Consider the following 16,088-nt stretch of genomic DNA (forward strand, 5'->3'; position numbering starts at 1 on the left):
ATGTATGGCAAATTCAGATATTCTGCACTCCATTGGTGACATTTAGACCTTGCAGCAAAAAAGGAAACCCAAAAATTTGATAAAATTTAAAATGAGCTTTTTGAACACATAAATGTGGAATCAAAGGTGATGATAACGGGAGAAATGACAAAAACAAAAAGGCACTTGAATTTTAGAAATGAAACATAAATGAACTATGAAAAAGACTGAAAATATGACTAATTAAAGGATTAAGTGGCATCTAGTGGTGAGATTACAGATTGCAATCAACTGAATACCCCTTCCCTCACACTCATCTTTCAAGCGTGTAGGAGAACCTACGGTGGCCACGAAACTCGTGAAAAACGCAAAAGGCCCTCTCTAGAGCCAGTGTTTGGTTTGTCCTTTCTGGGTTACTGTTGAAACATGGCGGGCTCTGTAGAAGAGGACCCGCTCCATGGATGTATTTTAAGAGCATCCATGACCCGCTCCCCATGTAGATCATGGATGTATAATGAGCATGATGTAGATTTAAAGGGCTCATTCCAAGGTAACGAAAACACAACAATTCTTATTTTCAGGTGATTATACACTAATTAAAACATACTTATGAATATTAAATTCCATCTCTGCAAAGTCTGTTCATTATTTTAAAATGTATTGATTGATTAATCTATTTATTCATGTAATTTTTTTTTTAAATCGCCTAACGTTAATTATTTAGTAAACATTGAACACTTTGGGCCTCCATACACTTCCGGTTGTGAATTTCTGAAATCAAACTTTTTGATACTTTTTATAATCAGCATTTTTTTTTAGCCATCCAATGTATTTAAGTTACATTTTATAATTACCTACATATATACTCGTTATTATAACGCGCTACATTGAAAGCATACCTTAGTGTACATTACCAGTAGTCTATTTTTATATTCATACTAAAGCTAATTTATGTTACTCGCAGTCTATTTCAGTCGTCTTGTTGTTTCATTTAAAGAAAGTCACCTATTTTCGAGCACATTTAGTGGCCCATTTAAAATCGATATTCTCACCTGACACAGCTGCCTCACTAAAAAGAGAACTATTATTATACCAGTCACACCACTGGCTGCTCATTCAAAAAGAGCTGCTCAAATGTCAGACCACAGGCTTCTTACAGGGGGGAGGAGTTAAACCCCAGACAAACCCGCAGCATAAACCAACTCGGCTATGTGGTTGTTCGTGTCCTACCGAGAGCGATCCGAGAGTTGACGGTAGGAGGATCTGACAGACACCGGATTATCAAAGATTAACACAGTGACTGTGCAGCATCGGCGGACAGGTGAGTAAAGATGCCGGTACGGTCGCTGTCTCTTCAAATCCTTATTGCTTCTGCATGGTTGAGGATATGCATGCTTCCATGCACACAGACAGTGAATGGGCTGTAGCTACAGCATGCACACAGCCGCTGAGTCGGGTTGGAGCCTTAACAATTTGTTTAAAGGTTGTTTCGGTCGCTTTGAGATAATGCAGTGTTCCTCATTTATCCCCAGCCATCGCTTGTTGTCTCTCGTAGCCCAAATATTACTCAATTCCTGCTCAGTCCTCATGTTTATGATAGTTTTATCTTACTTAATGGTGCCCGGAATGATCAGAGATAATCCTGCAGGCTTCCCCTTGGATTTGCATGTTTTCATGTGACGCAATATTCCTTTAAAATTTCATCGCCCTGCTGCAGTTTTGTTCTTTGTGGAAATTTTTTGTTTTTAAAGTCACAGCAGCCTGTCACCTGACCCTTGTTTGCAAACAATAGCTTCTACACATGTAATACTGTGACCTTTAAATAGACTTAATAACATGTTTAAACTCACAATTCTGAGATGTTTCGTTAAAGAAAATGCTGAAAACCTACATAAATATGTGACAGTGAAGCCAAGTTAAAATGCCAAATGATTTACAAAAATATCAGCATAAGCTGTGGAGTTTAGATGCATCTTTAGTGTTGTAAATGTACAGATTACTGAGAAATGTGTGTGTGAGTGTGTTGTAAGCAGCAAAATTAAAGGAGCGATGGCTTATATAAGCTTTGTGGTGGCCTAACAGATACCACCACATTGGGAAAACAATGGTCCCAGACTGAATTCCTGAAAGAGATGATAGATTAGAAATGCAGGCAGAGAGAGAGGATCATAACAAATGCAATGTATCTGTGCAACTGTATTGATTTTGTGAATGAAAAGTGTTTCTCCTCCCTCCCTTCACTTTCAAGCAGTATCTCACCTGTTCCCTTATCACTACAGTGTTTGTTACAGAGCCGATAATCTCCCCCTCTCTGTCTCCAGTTAGTCACAGATTCAGAAGCAGCTTTTTTCTCTCTTCACCATGGCTGAGACTAAGGGGAAATTCGACTTTGCCATCGACCGGGGTGGCACCTTCACCGATGTATTTGCCCGGCTTCCTGATGGCCGTGAGAGAGTCCTGAAACTACTGTCCCGCGACCCCCAGAACTACAAAGACGCTCCCACTGAGGGGATCCGCAGAGTCCTGGAAGAGGTAACATGATGGGATAGATGGATGGATGGATAGATGTATTAATACATACTGTACTTCTCTGATATATTAGCAAGCACTTTTTTAGTTCACATTACGTTTATACAAAGAGTTTTGTGGGATTAGAGGTCAGGAGATTAAGAAATACAGGTGGAGGTAGCCTGAAGTCTTAAATGTTATGTTACTGGAGAGTAAAAGGCTGGATTTGGATTGAAAACCTGTATTAGATGCCCTTCACTCACTCGCTAACACAGAGTAAGTGTGGTTGAGATTTTCAAGAGAGCTGTCTTGATTTGAGCGTCTCAAATCCCAAACTATGCCCAAATGAATTTTTAGATAATCAGACAGTATGAGAGCAGATAAAACATGTCTGCAAACACAATCAGACAACTATAGAAAGAGACGCCATATTATGTAATATCATATAATATCATGTCATACAGTCACATCATCTGTATTGACTGTATATGACATATTTCTGTGCATTTCTTCTCAGGAAACAGGCCGCGTCTTTCCTCGCGAACAGCCCGTAGACACCTCTCTGATTGGCTGGATCAGAATGGGCACAACGGTGGCTACCAACGCTCTGCTAGAGAGAGAGGGAGAGAGGACCGTTCTGCTGGTCACGAAGGGCTTCAAGGACTTGCTGCACATTGGCACACAGGCCAGGCCAAAGCTGTTTGATTTGGTTTGTAATGCTTGTTTTCTTAAACCGTGAAGATATACATACAGGTGAAAAAGTACACAAATTAATTACTTGACCCTGAGTAGCCACTCACAAACACACTCTAGTAGCTCATCATCATTATGCCTTTTTGGCTGTAGCCTATGTGGTGTTCATGAGTATCCTTGGCACAGGGCTAATGCCCGCTCAAGGTTTAGTCATTATCTCCTGTTAGAGAGACAGGGGTGAGGTCTTGGAATTTGCACCAAGACCAGTGTACCATTAATGGTTTAAGTGGTCACTTATCTGTGAAGCTACAGAGCAAACTGTCAGAAATGCCGCGGAAGAAAATGTTAGATAGAATGACGCTGTCTGTTATTCTCCTATAAACTTTCTTTGGTTTATTTTAAGTGCTATTCACATACAGTAGAGCTAAACTATATCTATATGACAAACACATGGAAGTTTACCCTGATCACTGACTTCGTTACTGTCATGCTGACATCATTTGGTATGCATGTTGCAATATGTTATTCTCATTCTTATCTGTATGTCATTGGCATGTGCTATTTGTCAGATGCTTTTCTTATCAGTGCACCTGCTCTGAATTTACATAACGTATGGGTGTCTTTGCATTCAGGAGGTGGCAGTGCCTGAAGTGCTGTATGAAGAGGTAATAGAGGTCGATGAGAGAGTCGTCCTCCAGCAAGATGGCTGCCAGCTGCCTAGGAAAGATCCCAAACGTGTTGTCACAGGTGTGAAACAAAACTATTTGTGCTCATTTTTTAAGTGTCGTAATACTAATGCTGATAATCAGCATTAGTATATTCTGGGGCTCTACTGGAATATCTTTGCATGGTTTACATTTCAAAAGTTAATCTTATACTGGCCCTTAATGCAGCCCCTCAGTTCAGCCTCTGTTTGAAACAGGCCGTTTTAGCTCTTAAAGAGCCCCTACTGATGAGCCCAATCCAATTGGCCAGCCCCAGAGGCTACATAAATAAACAATGGAACAACCTTAGCAACACTGGCTATGGAACAGCCCTGGATTTTGACTTGAAAGCAGCATTTTTACATAAGTTCACCTCAAGTTTTGGAACTTTGACCATGTTAAACACAGACATCTGACATTATAACAGTATATAAATGACCGATCAATCACAAAAAACATGATATGTCCCCTTTAAAGTTTTGGTCAGAACCCTAAATGAGCCACAGACCCATTCACTTGGCTCCATGAATGGCAATGTCAGTCTGATGGTTGGTCCATCACTTTGGTCCAGATTGAAATATCAGTTAGTACGTATATAAATTTTGCACGTATATCCATGGTGCACAGTGGATGAATCCTGCTGACTTTGGTAATCTTCTGACTTTTTATCAGGTCAAAAATATTTATAACCACGTACCTGCAAAGTAATGACATTCCCATCAGCGTCAGCTGTGCTTTGTGTTTAGTGCTAATTAGCAAATGTTAGCATTCGAAAAATGCTTAACTCAGCTGGTAAACATTAAACCTGCATTAGCAATGTTAGCATTGTCACAGAGAGCATTTTAGCATGTTAATGTTAGCATTCATTTCAAAGCACCACTGTGCCTAAGTATAGCCTATATAGTATAACTAGTAGAACTGGCATCATGGCTGAGGACTAACTAATTCTTGTTTTACTACTAATACTTGCTCATTTATTTTCATTTTGTTTGAGTCAATATATATCATATGAACATATACATATTTTTTTACGCATATTTTTTGTCAACTCAAAAAGTCAAAACCCCGTCTTTTCTATCTTTTTCCCTCAATTGTACTTCCTTGAGTTCTCCATTCTATCATTCAATATCTCTTCCAAATTCTGTCAGAGGTTACAGAAATACAACAAACAAAATACACTGTATATTTGGTTGGGAATGTAGGAATGTAATCCACTGACACACACATGGTAAACTGCTTTGGATGAGAGCATTGACTGAATACTTTACATTATTTGAGATAATCCTGATAATCTCTGCGTGTGTGCTGGTGTTCCTCAGGCAGCACAGGGGATTCTCTGGAGGTGTGGAGGGAGCTCAATCTGGAGCGCGTGGAGAAAGACCTGAGAGGAGTTCTGTCCCGCGGGATCACCAGTCTGGCTGTACTTCTGCTGCACTCATACACGTCAGTACAGCTTGTTTCTGTACTTTTCAGCATGGAGCCATATTTGCTCAAACTCCTAATCTCATCTCTTCTCTCTATTATCTCTCTTTTTTAATCCCTTTTTCCTTCTCTCACAATCTCCATGCATGGGACAGATTTTATTAATTATTTTTACTGCCACTTTACTACTTACTTATAGTACTCTCTTGTTTTTCTTCTCTCACTGTCTCTGTGGGAGCAGTGTTATGTACACTGTACATGTCAGAGGTGTCTGGTGTCCAGTAGCCTTTTTTTCTACTGTGTGTGCAACCCATGTGATTTACTGGGTGTAAGTTCATGGTTTTCTTCCCATCTCTTCTCTCTTAACTTTGAGTCTATTCCCAGTTGTTCCTTGAAATCCATTCACATTTGAAGAAACTACCTCTGGTTTCTAGTAGTGAAAGCGATCAAAGCAGCTTGATTCAATTGAAATGTGTTCAAAAATTCAGCAGTTGACCAACATTTTAGCGTCCTGTTGCATATTACAGACAAAGCACACATGCTTTTCTTTCCAATAGGAAAAAAGGAAGAAGGTGGTTTTGAGGCTTTTAAGTGATTATACAAACACAATATACTGTGCAGCAGCGGTGAAATTACATAAGAGCTATACTGTATGTTTGACTTGCATTCCAGCTCCACCACATTCCTCTCCCGCTCTCTCCCCTCTCAGATGGTCTGACCATGAGAAAGCAGTGGGTGCCCTGGCGCGTCGTCTGGGCTTCACCCAGGTGTCTTTGTCCAGCGAGGTCATGCCCATGGTGCGGGCAGTTCCTCGGGGTTACACCGTCTGCGCCGACGCCTACCTCACACCCAAAATCCGGCAGTATTTAAAGGGCTTCACCTCTGGGTTCAAGGGTGCCCTGAAGGTGTGTCCTGTGTTTTTTTTCTCACATCAGTATGTGTGTTGCTTTCTCAAGTGCTTAGTCTACTATGGAGGTATAAATTAGGTCATTCATGCGCTCCGCCATGCAGAACACAGACATGATTTTCCAGATATTCCAGTAGCTCTGTAGTGACGGTTTAAAAAGTGGACAAGTGAGGGAAATTATCCTTTCACCTACTGGAAAACTAAAACCATTATTTGCCACAATACTTTTTAAAATCAACATTTATTATCCTTTTTAACAGAAAAAATACAATTTTGCATACAGAGTCAGATATGTGATTTTGAGGTTTAAAACTACTTTAATATCTTAGTTCACATTATTTTGTAGTAGTGGCCAAATAGCTTTTATATATGACTTAATTACATCTGACTGTTAATGATGATCTCCTTTTTCCCTGTGTCCTCAGGATGTGGACGTGCTGTTCATGCAGTCAGATGGAGGTCTGACTCCCATGGAGCAGTTCTGCGGTTCACGGGCCATTCTGTCCGGCCCTGCAGGAGGTGTGGTTGGATACGCCATCACTTCATACAGCCAGATGGAGAAAAAACCTGTGATTGGCTTTGACATGGGTGGTGAGTCAGGGGAAACGTGGAGGGAGTAAGTTTAGCACCTTGAATAAACAGCAAGTACACAGACTGTGGGAGTAACTTCCTGGTATTGTTTTGTAGTTCTTTTTTGCACAGTCTTAAACTTATTACATGTTTACTTTATTTCTGACTTATACTTATTTTTACACGATCTTTACAAATGGTATTAAGCACAAAAATTTAATTACATCTGGAGAAACTTTTTTAGACTTCATGCTTCTCGTCCTCCTGACTCCTTCAGTGTTGTCTTTCCCTCCAGGAACATCCACTGATGTGAGTCGGTATGCTGGCCAGTATGAACATGTGTTTGAGGCTACCACAGCCGGGGTCACCCTGCAGGCACCTCAACTGGACATCAACACTGTGGCTGCAGGCGGAGGGTCAAGACTCTTCTTCAGGTCTGTCAGCGAATCATCATCACTCACATTGCTCTTGAATATTCAAAACTAAATTTCACAGTGATTCATATTACAAAAAAAGCATGCATTAGTGTCAGCATGCAAGTAAAGTGGCAGTATTGTTAAGAGTTAATTTCATTTTTGAACTTCATCAAAAAGAGTGAACATTTCCTAGTAGCAGTTTTTATCACTGACCACATAATTTATGCGTACGTCTTGGTTCCAGTAGATCATTTACTCAGTGGAGCACTTGTAAAGGTTGGAATGTAAAACAACAGACTTTAATTGAAAGACCTTGTGTGTCTGAAAAGTTGGACAACAAATTAAGAAATTTAAAGTATTATATCAATCTTTTCAGAATAATGAAGCTTTGAAAGTTTGAGATTTGATGTAATCTTGCTAAGATTCTGGTCATGTACTCTCACAGACACAGTTCTCTTTCTGTTTCTCTGATTTTAGCTGTTTTTAATAGAACTCTATTAATTAGATTTGTATATTCAATTATTTACTTAAAACTCTTTTATGCTCCTTTTTCCTGTTCTCCTTTCTCTGTTTTCTCTTCTTCCTTTCTCAGATCAGGGATGTTTGTGGTTGGACCAGAATCTGCAGGTGCACATCCAGGACCGGCCTGCTACAGAAAAGGTAACAGACTTATTGTGTTTCTTAACACCATTCCTCACCTTTTCCTTTATTTCTGTTTTACCTTTTCCATTTTAGCTTCTTTGGTAGATGGTAAATCATACATTTCTAGCTCACATTTTTCACCCTCAGTGGTTTCACCCTCACTCTTTAAATTATTCTCATTCATCCATCTGTCTGTCAGACAAAAATCCCAGGATTTGTGTGTTCTGATGTCCCTTTCCCTTCCCCCTTCCCTGAGTTGGTAATCGGGTTCAGCTGTGTGAGGGCTGTAAATTGGCACAACTCCAAGCTTCAGATGATATAACTCGGGCTTGCCTCATAGCTCTCAGTTGGAGCTGTAACTTGTGCTCTTTATTGTTGATGTTCCCTGTGGGTAGTGGCTGGCTTCATTTTCTACAACATGGTCTCCCGTTCCTCTCTACAGTTTTACTTGCACATTTCTCAGGCATTCACAATACTCATAAAATATGTTAACAAGATTGAAACACTAAATGGAGCATCATGCACAAAAACAGTCTTTTAAATATATGCACATGACTATGGAAAAACATAATATTGATTCCCTGTTGGATTTTCCTAGGTGGTCCTCTGACTGTGACCGATGCTAACTTAGCCTTGGGTCGCCTCCTGCCTTCCTTCTTCCCAAAGATCTTTGGGCCCGGAGAAAACGAACCACTGTCCTTAGAGGAGACCATGAAGCATTTCCGTCATCTGAGCCAAGAGATCAACCACTTCCTGTCTTCTAACCAATCACAGGCACTAATACTTACAGACATATTCTATATTAAGAGTTCTAATTGTCTTAATAATTATGTAAGGGAGTATTAATTATAATTGGCAAGTCATATTTTATGTGTTCATTTGCAGGTTGGTGCAAATGGCGCCCACCACTCACACAACAGCACGTTGCCAAACAACCAATCACAGATGAGTGTGGAAGAGGTTGCCATGGGGTTCATTCGTGTTGCGAATGAGGCTATGTGCCGGCCAATCAGAGCTCTGACACAGGTAATTTGGATATTGAAGCCTTAGTTCTAGCTTGATAAAAAAGTAACACTGTATGTCTTTAGATTTGTGGCTGTTAAATGTGTTGAACATTTAAAATCATGATTTTGTCTCTTTCCCTTTTCCAACCTCCCATACCCTGATAGGCTAAGGGCCATGATACATCTCAACATGTGCTGGCATGTTTCGGGGGGGCAGGTGGCCAACATGCATGTGCTATTGCCAGAGCCCTAGGGATGAAGACTGTATTTATACATAAGTAAGGTTGATAGATTGTGTTTATGTGTTGTATGCATGTGGCTGGGAGAGAGAGTGTGTATCTAACACGCACAGAAATACAGTATAACAGGTCATTTAAAATTGCACAATGGTCGTAGCAGCTCCTTTTCTTTTATCTGTTCATTGACAACAGACAACATAATCCATATTGATGTAATGTGTGTTTGTGTCCTAGGTACAGCGGCGTGCTGTCGGCCTACGGTCTGGCTCTAGCGGACGTGGTGGAGGAGGTGCAGGAGCCGTGCTCACTGCAGTACGAGCAGAACTCTTTCACTGAGCTCAACCGCAGGGTGGAGCAGCTCTCAAAACGCTGCCACGATACACTGTGCGCACGCGGATTCACCAGGTCGGCACCAACACATATCACATGCTCATGCTAACCTCATGCCTCACCAGGTGTTTGTTGTCTACCACGATATATACAAAAAAAAAATACCATGTTGATTTTCCCATTGAAATACAAGTAATGTTACATTGTTTGAACAATCTTTGTAGTAGACTTTGACAAAAGTGCACCAGACTAAAGCAGTTTTGTGTTTATTGTCCTCTTAGTGGTCAGATTACCACTGAGATTTTCCTCCACCTGCGTTACAAGGGCACAGACTGCGCTCTCATGGTTACCGCCGCCGGTCACCCCAGCAATGCCCGGTCCTGTCAAGCCGGCGACTTCCACAGTGCCTTCACTGAACGGTTAGCTCTTTAACGCATTTGTCTGTTTCATTGTTTCAACCATGTTTTCACTTATGAGTAGATTAGATGGCAGTTTACTCTTCTCTCCGCCTATTTTTATTCTATTTACACTGTATAAGCAAACACAACATCAGGTTAATGTGTCCTTTCTCCATAAGAGATAAGCTTGGTAAACTTTGGAGCGGAGATTTGTTTACACTTCTCATGTTTTCTTATGTTCCCTCTAACCTGTACATTTCTTTCTCAAACCCCTCCTCTGTTCTTTTTTTTCCTTTCTAGGTATCTGAAGGAGTTCGGCTTCACCATCCCAGACAGACCTATCATGGTTGATGACATCAGAGTGAGGGGTTGTGGCAAATCTGGTATCAAATCAGTGTATAAAACAAAGATGGGACAAGGACAGGCCAAACCTGTCATGGTAAATGAACACACACACATACACACACAATTGTACAACTTGTAACAAAACAGAAGTTGATAGTCTGAAAAGTTGTTTTATGACATAATTTGTCATCTCTGTTCTTCACTGTAGATGACAAAGTGTTACTTTGAGGATGGTTACCTTGACACTGCTGTGTATCTATGGGAGGAGCTGCCGTGTGGTCACAGCATCCAGGGACCAGCCATCATCATTGACAAGAACAGGCAGGAATTTTACACTTACTACCATTACTACCTTTCATATGTACATCTTTTGTTATTATAGTATTTGTTATGTTTAATTTATTTAATACTTTTTTGTTTTTAAAATTCCAGATGTTAAAATCTGTTAAATATGGTTAAATGCTGCCTGTTTTGTTGCGTTGTTGCTTTTCCAGTGTGAAATTTTTGTGGACATGAACACATATTCTGCTACCTTTTACTTTTAAAGTAATCCCGGTCTTAATTGAGGTCTTTAAATGCTTTCAAAAATCAGTAATACTGTATTAAACCTATATAAACATCTGTTCTTCTATAATTTGTATTTTTTTTTTCTCCTTTAGCACCATCCTGGTGGAGCCGTGCTGTGAGGCCTGTCTGACAGAAGGGGGCGACGTGTGCATGACTGTAGGCTCTGACCCTCACTGTGCACTGGGCACAGAGCTCAACACTGTGCAGCTTTCCATCTTCTCTCACCGCTTCATGAGCATAGCAGGTCAGTGAATGTACAGCTACAGAGGAAATGGGATGGAGAGCGATGAATTGGGGAGAATGAGGAAAGAGCAAAGAGATTGGTTGATTTAAATTATTGGGTTTAAAAGAAGTGTTCTCTTTCTTCACTCAAAGTTTTTAGTTTCATATTTTACTGCTCGTCCTTTCCTTTAACATGTCTATCAGCCTGCTCAGTTCTGCTCCATCTTTCCCCGTCTACAGAACAGATGGGCAGAGTTCTCCAAAGAACCTCCATCTCCACCAACATCAAGGAACGTCTTGACTTCTCCTGTGCTGTGTTTGGACCAGACGGCGGTCTGGTGTCCAACGCACCACACATCCCTGTCCACCTGGGTGCCATGCAAGAGACTGTCCAGTACCAGGTGAGGGACGTGTAGGTGTGTGTGTGTGTGTTTTTCTGAGTGCAGATATGTCACTGAAGCAACACAAACAGAGTGAATGAAAGTATATGCTTCTTGTCTGCAGATCAGGTCACTGCAAGGCAATCTGAAAGAAGGAGATGTGATTCTGAGTAACCACCCGTGTGCAGGAGGAAGCCACCTCCCAGACCTCACAGTCATCACACCAGTCAGTCTGTCAAGCTATTATTCAGCATCCTTGTTCTCCTTAATGTCACTGGTTTCTTTTTCTTACACACCTCTCCTGTCCTTTTCTAACTCAATCTCATTCCCTCCTTTTCATCCCAGGTGTTTAGAAAAGGGGTGAGCAGTCCAGTGTTCTTTGTAGCCAGCAGGGGGCACCATGCTGACATTGGAGGCATCACTCCGGGCTCCATGCCCCCTCACTCCACCTCCCTTCAACAGGAGGGCGCTGTCTTTATTTCCTTTAAACTTGTCACCGGTGGGGTCTTCCAGGAAGAGGGTAAGACAGGAGGAGATCAGGCCCCTAAGAAGTGTGCCAGGCTTTGAAGCCAATTTGGCATTTTTCCCACACACAATCATGTGAAAAGGAACTGTAAAACAGCCCACCCAGAATAACTCATTTCACTATCAGACTTTGATCCATTCGGTCTGATCACATTTGGAAAGTCAAAAGAGCCGCACGATCCAGACAAAGTTTTGTCAAATAACAATAACAAATAACAAATAGCTCATACTTATTACAACTGCCAACCATTTTCCAAAGCATACCATAAATGTTTAGCCTGATTACCAACCTTCCCTGGCAGGAAAACTTACAAAACTACCAGTGTGCTCCTGCATGGAGAGCTCACAGAATCATTGTTTTGAGTCAACATGTGCTGAGCATTTTTAGTCTGTCTTCTTTAACATTCACGTCACTTTCATCCTTCTTTCTTCCCATAATGATCTTGTTTGTCCCTCTTCTCCCTGCTGCATTCTTCCCTCGGCTTCTCTATCAGCTGTAACTGAAGCCCTGATGGCTCCGGCCCAGTACCCAAACTGCTCTGGGACTCGTAATCTCCATGACAACCTGTCAGACCTGCGGGCTCAGGTGGCAGCCAATCAGAGAGGCAGCCAGCTGGTGGGGGAGTTGATTGACAGCTATGGGCTGGCTGTGGTCCAGGCGTACATGGGGTACATTCAGGTAACCGTGGCTGCAAGTGAAACAATATGAAAGAAAAGCAAAAATATTGTATTTCTGAGAAGTAGTGATAGTAAGAATCACAGCCTGTGTGACCTTTGTGTTTCAGAGTAACGCAGAGCTGGCAGTGAGGGATATGCTGAGAGACTTTGCACATCGTCGACGGCAACAGACAGGCGCCTTGGAGGTGGAGTCGGAGGATTTCATGGATGATGGGACGCCAATCAAACTGCGGGTCCAGATTAATGAAGAAGAGGTGTGCACGGAGAATCTCGTTGTTTAGTAAATAATCCTGACATTTTGTCACGCACAAACCCAGGATATAAATATTACAAACTTGCTTTAACAAGAGGTCAGCTCATTACTTACATGTAATAAAATGTAAAAAACCTCCATCACCACAGGGCGGTGCGGTGTTTGACTTCACAGAGACGGGGACGGAGGTTTGGGGGAACTGCAATGCTCCTCGGGCCATCACCCTCTCTGCCCTCATCTACTGTCTGCGCTGCATGGTGGGACAGGACATCCCCCTCAATCAGGTGAAGATGGTTATTCTAGGAAGTTTATTCTAGGTGAGGTTTAAGTTATTTGTAAGGTTTGACTTTGTGTTTTTTGGCAGGCAAGCTCAGAGCAGCTTTGGGACACCAGATGCTTTTAACACACAGGAAAATCCTTGTACTTAAAAACACATTTAAAAAAAAATGTTAATATTCATGGTTTTATTAATCAGCTTTTCCCTTTTTTACATTCAGGGCTGTCTTGCACCAATCAAAGTCATCATCCCCCCGGGCTCAATCCTCCAGCCTTCCCAGAATGCAGCTGTGGTTGGAGGAAATGTACTCACATCCCAGAGAGTGGTTGACGTCATTTTTAAGGCGTTCGAGGTGTGCGCCGCCTCGCAGGTGAGAAAGTGGGGGGGGGGGGGGGGGGGGGGAGTGGGCCAACATGTCTCTGTGTGCATGAATGTAGTTCTACTTGTCTGCTAATTTGTTGGCATTGTTTTTATCAGGGCTGCATGAACAACATTTCGTTTGGCAGTGAGAAGATCGGTTACTATGAGACAGTTGCCGGGGGAGCTGGGGCGGGGCCAGGCTGGACTGGGCGCAGTGGAGTTCACAGTCACATGACCAACACCCGCATCACTGACCCGGAGATTCTAGAGAAGAGGTGAGACATAAGATTTAAAACAACAAAGGTGCTGATTGTAAAGCCTTTGATTATAATACTTCTTGTAATCTGTATGTTTCTGTTTGCTGCTGTTTGTCTGGTGTTCAGGTATCCAGTAATTTTGGAGCAGTTCTCCCTGCGGCCGGGCTCAGGAGGTGCAGGGAAATACTGCGGTGGAGACGGTGTGATTCGGAAACTGATGTTCAGGGACCACGTGGTTCTGTCTGTACTGACTGAGAGGCGATCCACCCGCCCGTACGGCCTCCAGGGTAAACCGTCAACCTTTGAACGTCTCTACAACACTCCTCAGCAGTCAGTGACCAGTGGCCTCTTTTCTTCTAATGTTTATACTGTCTTTTCTCTCTGCTGGTCAGGGGGTGAGGATGGTGCTGCAGGGCTGAACCTGCTTCACAGAGCAGACGGTAGAGTCCTCAACCTGGGAGCCAAGACCAGCATCAGCATTCAGCCCGGGGTAAGACTGCACAATATGTGTGTGTGTGTGTGTGTGTGTGTGTGTGTGTGTGTGTGTGTGTGTGTGTGTGTGTGTGTGTGTGTGTGTGTGTGTGAACGAACCGCTTTCAAGAATACCTGTAATAATGCTTTATTTTTTACTGAACTGGATTTTTTTTTTGCAATTGCATGAAAAAGTTATGTATTCTAATTAAAATGCTAATGATACATACGTATTGTAAGTTTTTTGGGGTCAAAAACTCAGCAAGGTACCATTAAGTTAAATTTAATGTTTAAAATGTATCTCTGGCTTCCTGGTTTTCATAGGTTTTCATAAAAATTACTATAACCTGATGTTTTGTCAGCTATATCCACTCTTTCTCTGTGTGTCTCCCTCTACAGGACATGTTCTGCCTGTACACCCCCGGAGGAGGAGGACATGGAGTGGAAGAGGAAGCAAATAGAAGACCCCAGACTAAGCGCAGGCGCTTGAATGAGACTTTCCCTGAGAGAGGCAGCGTCTTTGAATACCGAATGGCACAAGAGGGAGTGTGAGAAAAGATGAGAGAAAAAGGGAGAGTGAACAGACAAGTCAGAAGTAAGAGGAGAGGGAGAGAGGTGGGAACTCAAGCAGAGTGACAGATGGAAATGCTGGAGTTGAAGATGAACAAGGAAAAAAAATCATAGTTATACTGTGAGAAATAAGAAGCACTTGTTTAAGTGAGAAGGGAAAACAACATTTTAAGCCTAGAGATAGGCAAGCAACTAACAGTTTCTACTCACATTGTTTTTAGATAATACTGTTTTGCAGTATCTGGTGCTAACAGATATTCAGTAGACATTTAACACAAAGAGATGTCATCTTTTATCAGGGTTTATGAAAAACAGGCTGTGCCGCACTAGCAGGCCACGTGACTCACCAGTAGTAGCTCAGGTTAAAGTGTCAATGAAATTTGTTTCTCAGTTAAACTTAATATTCCACTTGTTAGTCGCAATATTTTTCATATCACTAGCCGAGAAAACTCTGAGTAACCCTTAGCAAATCTTGCAGCACCATTTTGATAACACATATTCCAGTGTGCATTTCATTTTCTGGAGATATACTGTATGTATTTTCCTGATTAAACTTTTTTTTTTTAATTAGTTCTAGTCTAACTGTTCAGGATAAAGCCAACCATGTGAAGCTGCTAATCTGTTTTAACCGGAAAAACCACTTATCTAACACTAGTAGTTGATGGTGTGGTTATTTTAACAGAGCAGACAAATAAACCTCATTTCTGCTAATGAGACTGACCTTTTTTCCCTTCAAATCATATCCTTCAAGAGAATAGTAGTTTTCAATTCATAGTTTTTGGGGTGTTGGACAGGAATCCATTAATACAACACATTGAATTAATAAAAATTCTGTTAGATTTATTTATCAAATTGGAAAGCAGAACTGTGTGAGCATGATTTGGGACATCACAACTAGTCTGAAAGCCAATTTTGGTCCAGTGTGCAACTCACACAAGTGTGATGTTGAAACTTGAAGCTTATAGTGCACATACACTGAGAATAGACTTTTCATTGAAGTAGGAGACATCTTGTGTCCAGCAGTAAAACGTTTGAAATGAAAAATATTTGCATATTCATAGCTTCTATCATGTTTAAGTAGGAGGGAGGAGTGGATGTCATTTTAAGAAATTTTAACTAATTAACTGAACTTTTTTGTGGAAATAATTTATTGGATACAAATTATTATTCAAAGCAGAGTATTTCTCCATATCTTAAGACATGTCTGGACGGAATCTTTAAACACTTTGAATACTTGTCTGGTCATGTTGCCCATGAACATTGATTTAGCTCATTTAAAGTTATTTCTCAATGGGGAAATAACTTCAATTTAAACTTTACTGCCTCCAAGTGTTGGAAAATACACAACACATACTGTACACTGCAAATGAG

At 41.4% G+C, this 16,088-nt stretch overlaps 1 protein-coding gene across 2 annotated transcripts; it reads left to right on the top strand.

Moving 5' to 3' along the window:
* Positions 1-423: 423 nt before the first annotated feature.
* oplah (5-oxoprolinase, ATP-hydrolysing) lies at positions 424-15,428 on the top strand. Of its 2 annotated transcripts, none has more exons than XM_044340138.1 (29): positions 424-529; positions 1,121-1,300; positions 2,301-2,511; positions 3,005-3,196; positions 3,813-3,927; positions 5,204-5,327; positions 6,016-6,211; positions 6,639-6,804; positions 7,079-7,217; positions 7,792-7,859; positions 8,440-8,615; positions 8,727-8,867; positions 9,011-9,123; positions 9,319-9,489; positions 9,696-9,833; positions 10,113-10,251; positions 10,366-10,478; positions 10,817-10,968; positions 11,187-11,347; positions 11,451-11,552; positions 11,672-11,846; positions 12,346-12,530; positions 12,637-12,783; positions 12,932-13,066; positions 13,280-13,429; positions 13,537-13,694; positions 13,803-13,963; positions 14,069-14,166; positions 14,547-15,428. In XM_044340138.1, exons 3-29 carry the CDS (start codon positions 2,341-2,343, stop codon positions 14,697-14,699), a joined length of 3,939 nt encoding a protein of 1,312 aa, XP_044196073.1. In that variant the 5' UTR covers positions 424-529; positions 1,121-1,300; positions 2,301-2,340; the 3' UTR covers positions 14,700-15,428. The 2 variants fall into 2 exon arrangements, with proteins under 2 accessions (XP_044196073.1, XP_044196074.1); XM_044340139.1 differs by having other exon boundaries at positions 1,139-1,300.
* The last annotated feature ends 660 nt before the right edge of the window (positions 15,429-16,088 follow it).

Source organism: Thunnus albacares, chromosome 21 (assembly GCF_914725855.1).
Source record: "Thunnus albacares chromosome 21, fThuAlb1.1, whole genome shotgun sequence".
NCBI lineage: Eukaryota > Metazoa > Chordata > Actinopteri > Scombriformes > Scombridae > Thunnus > Thunnus albacares.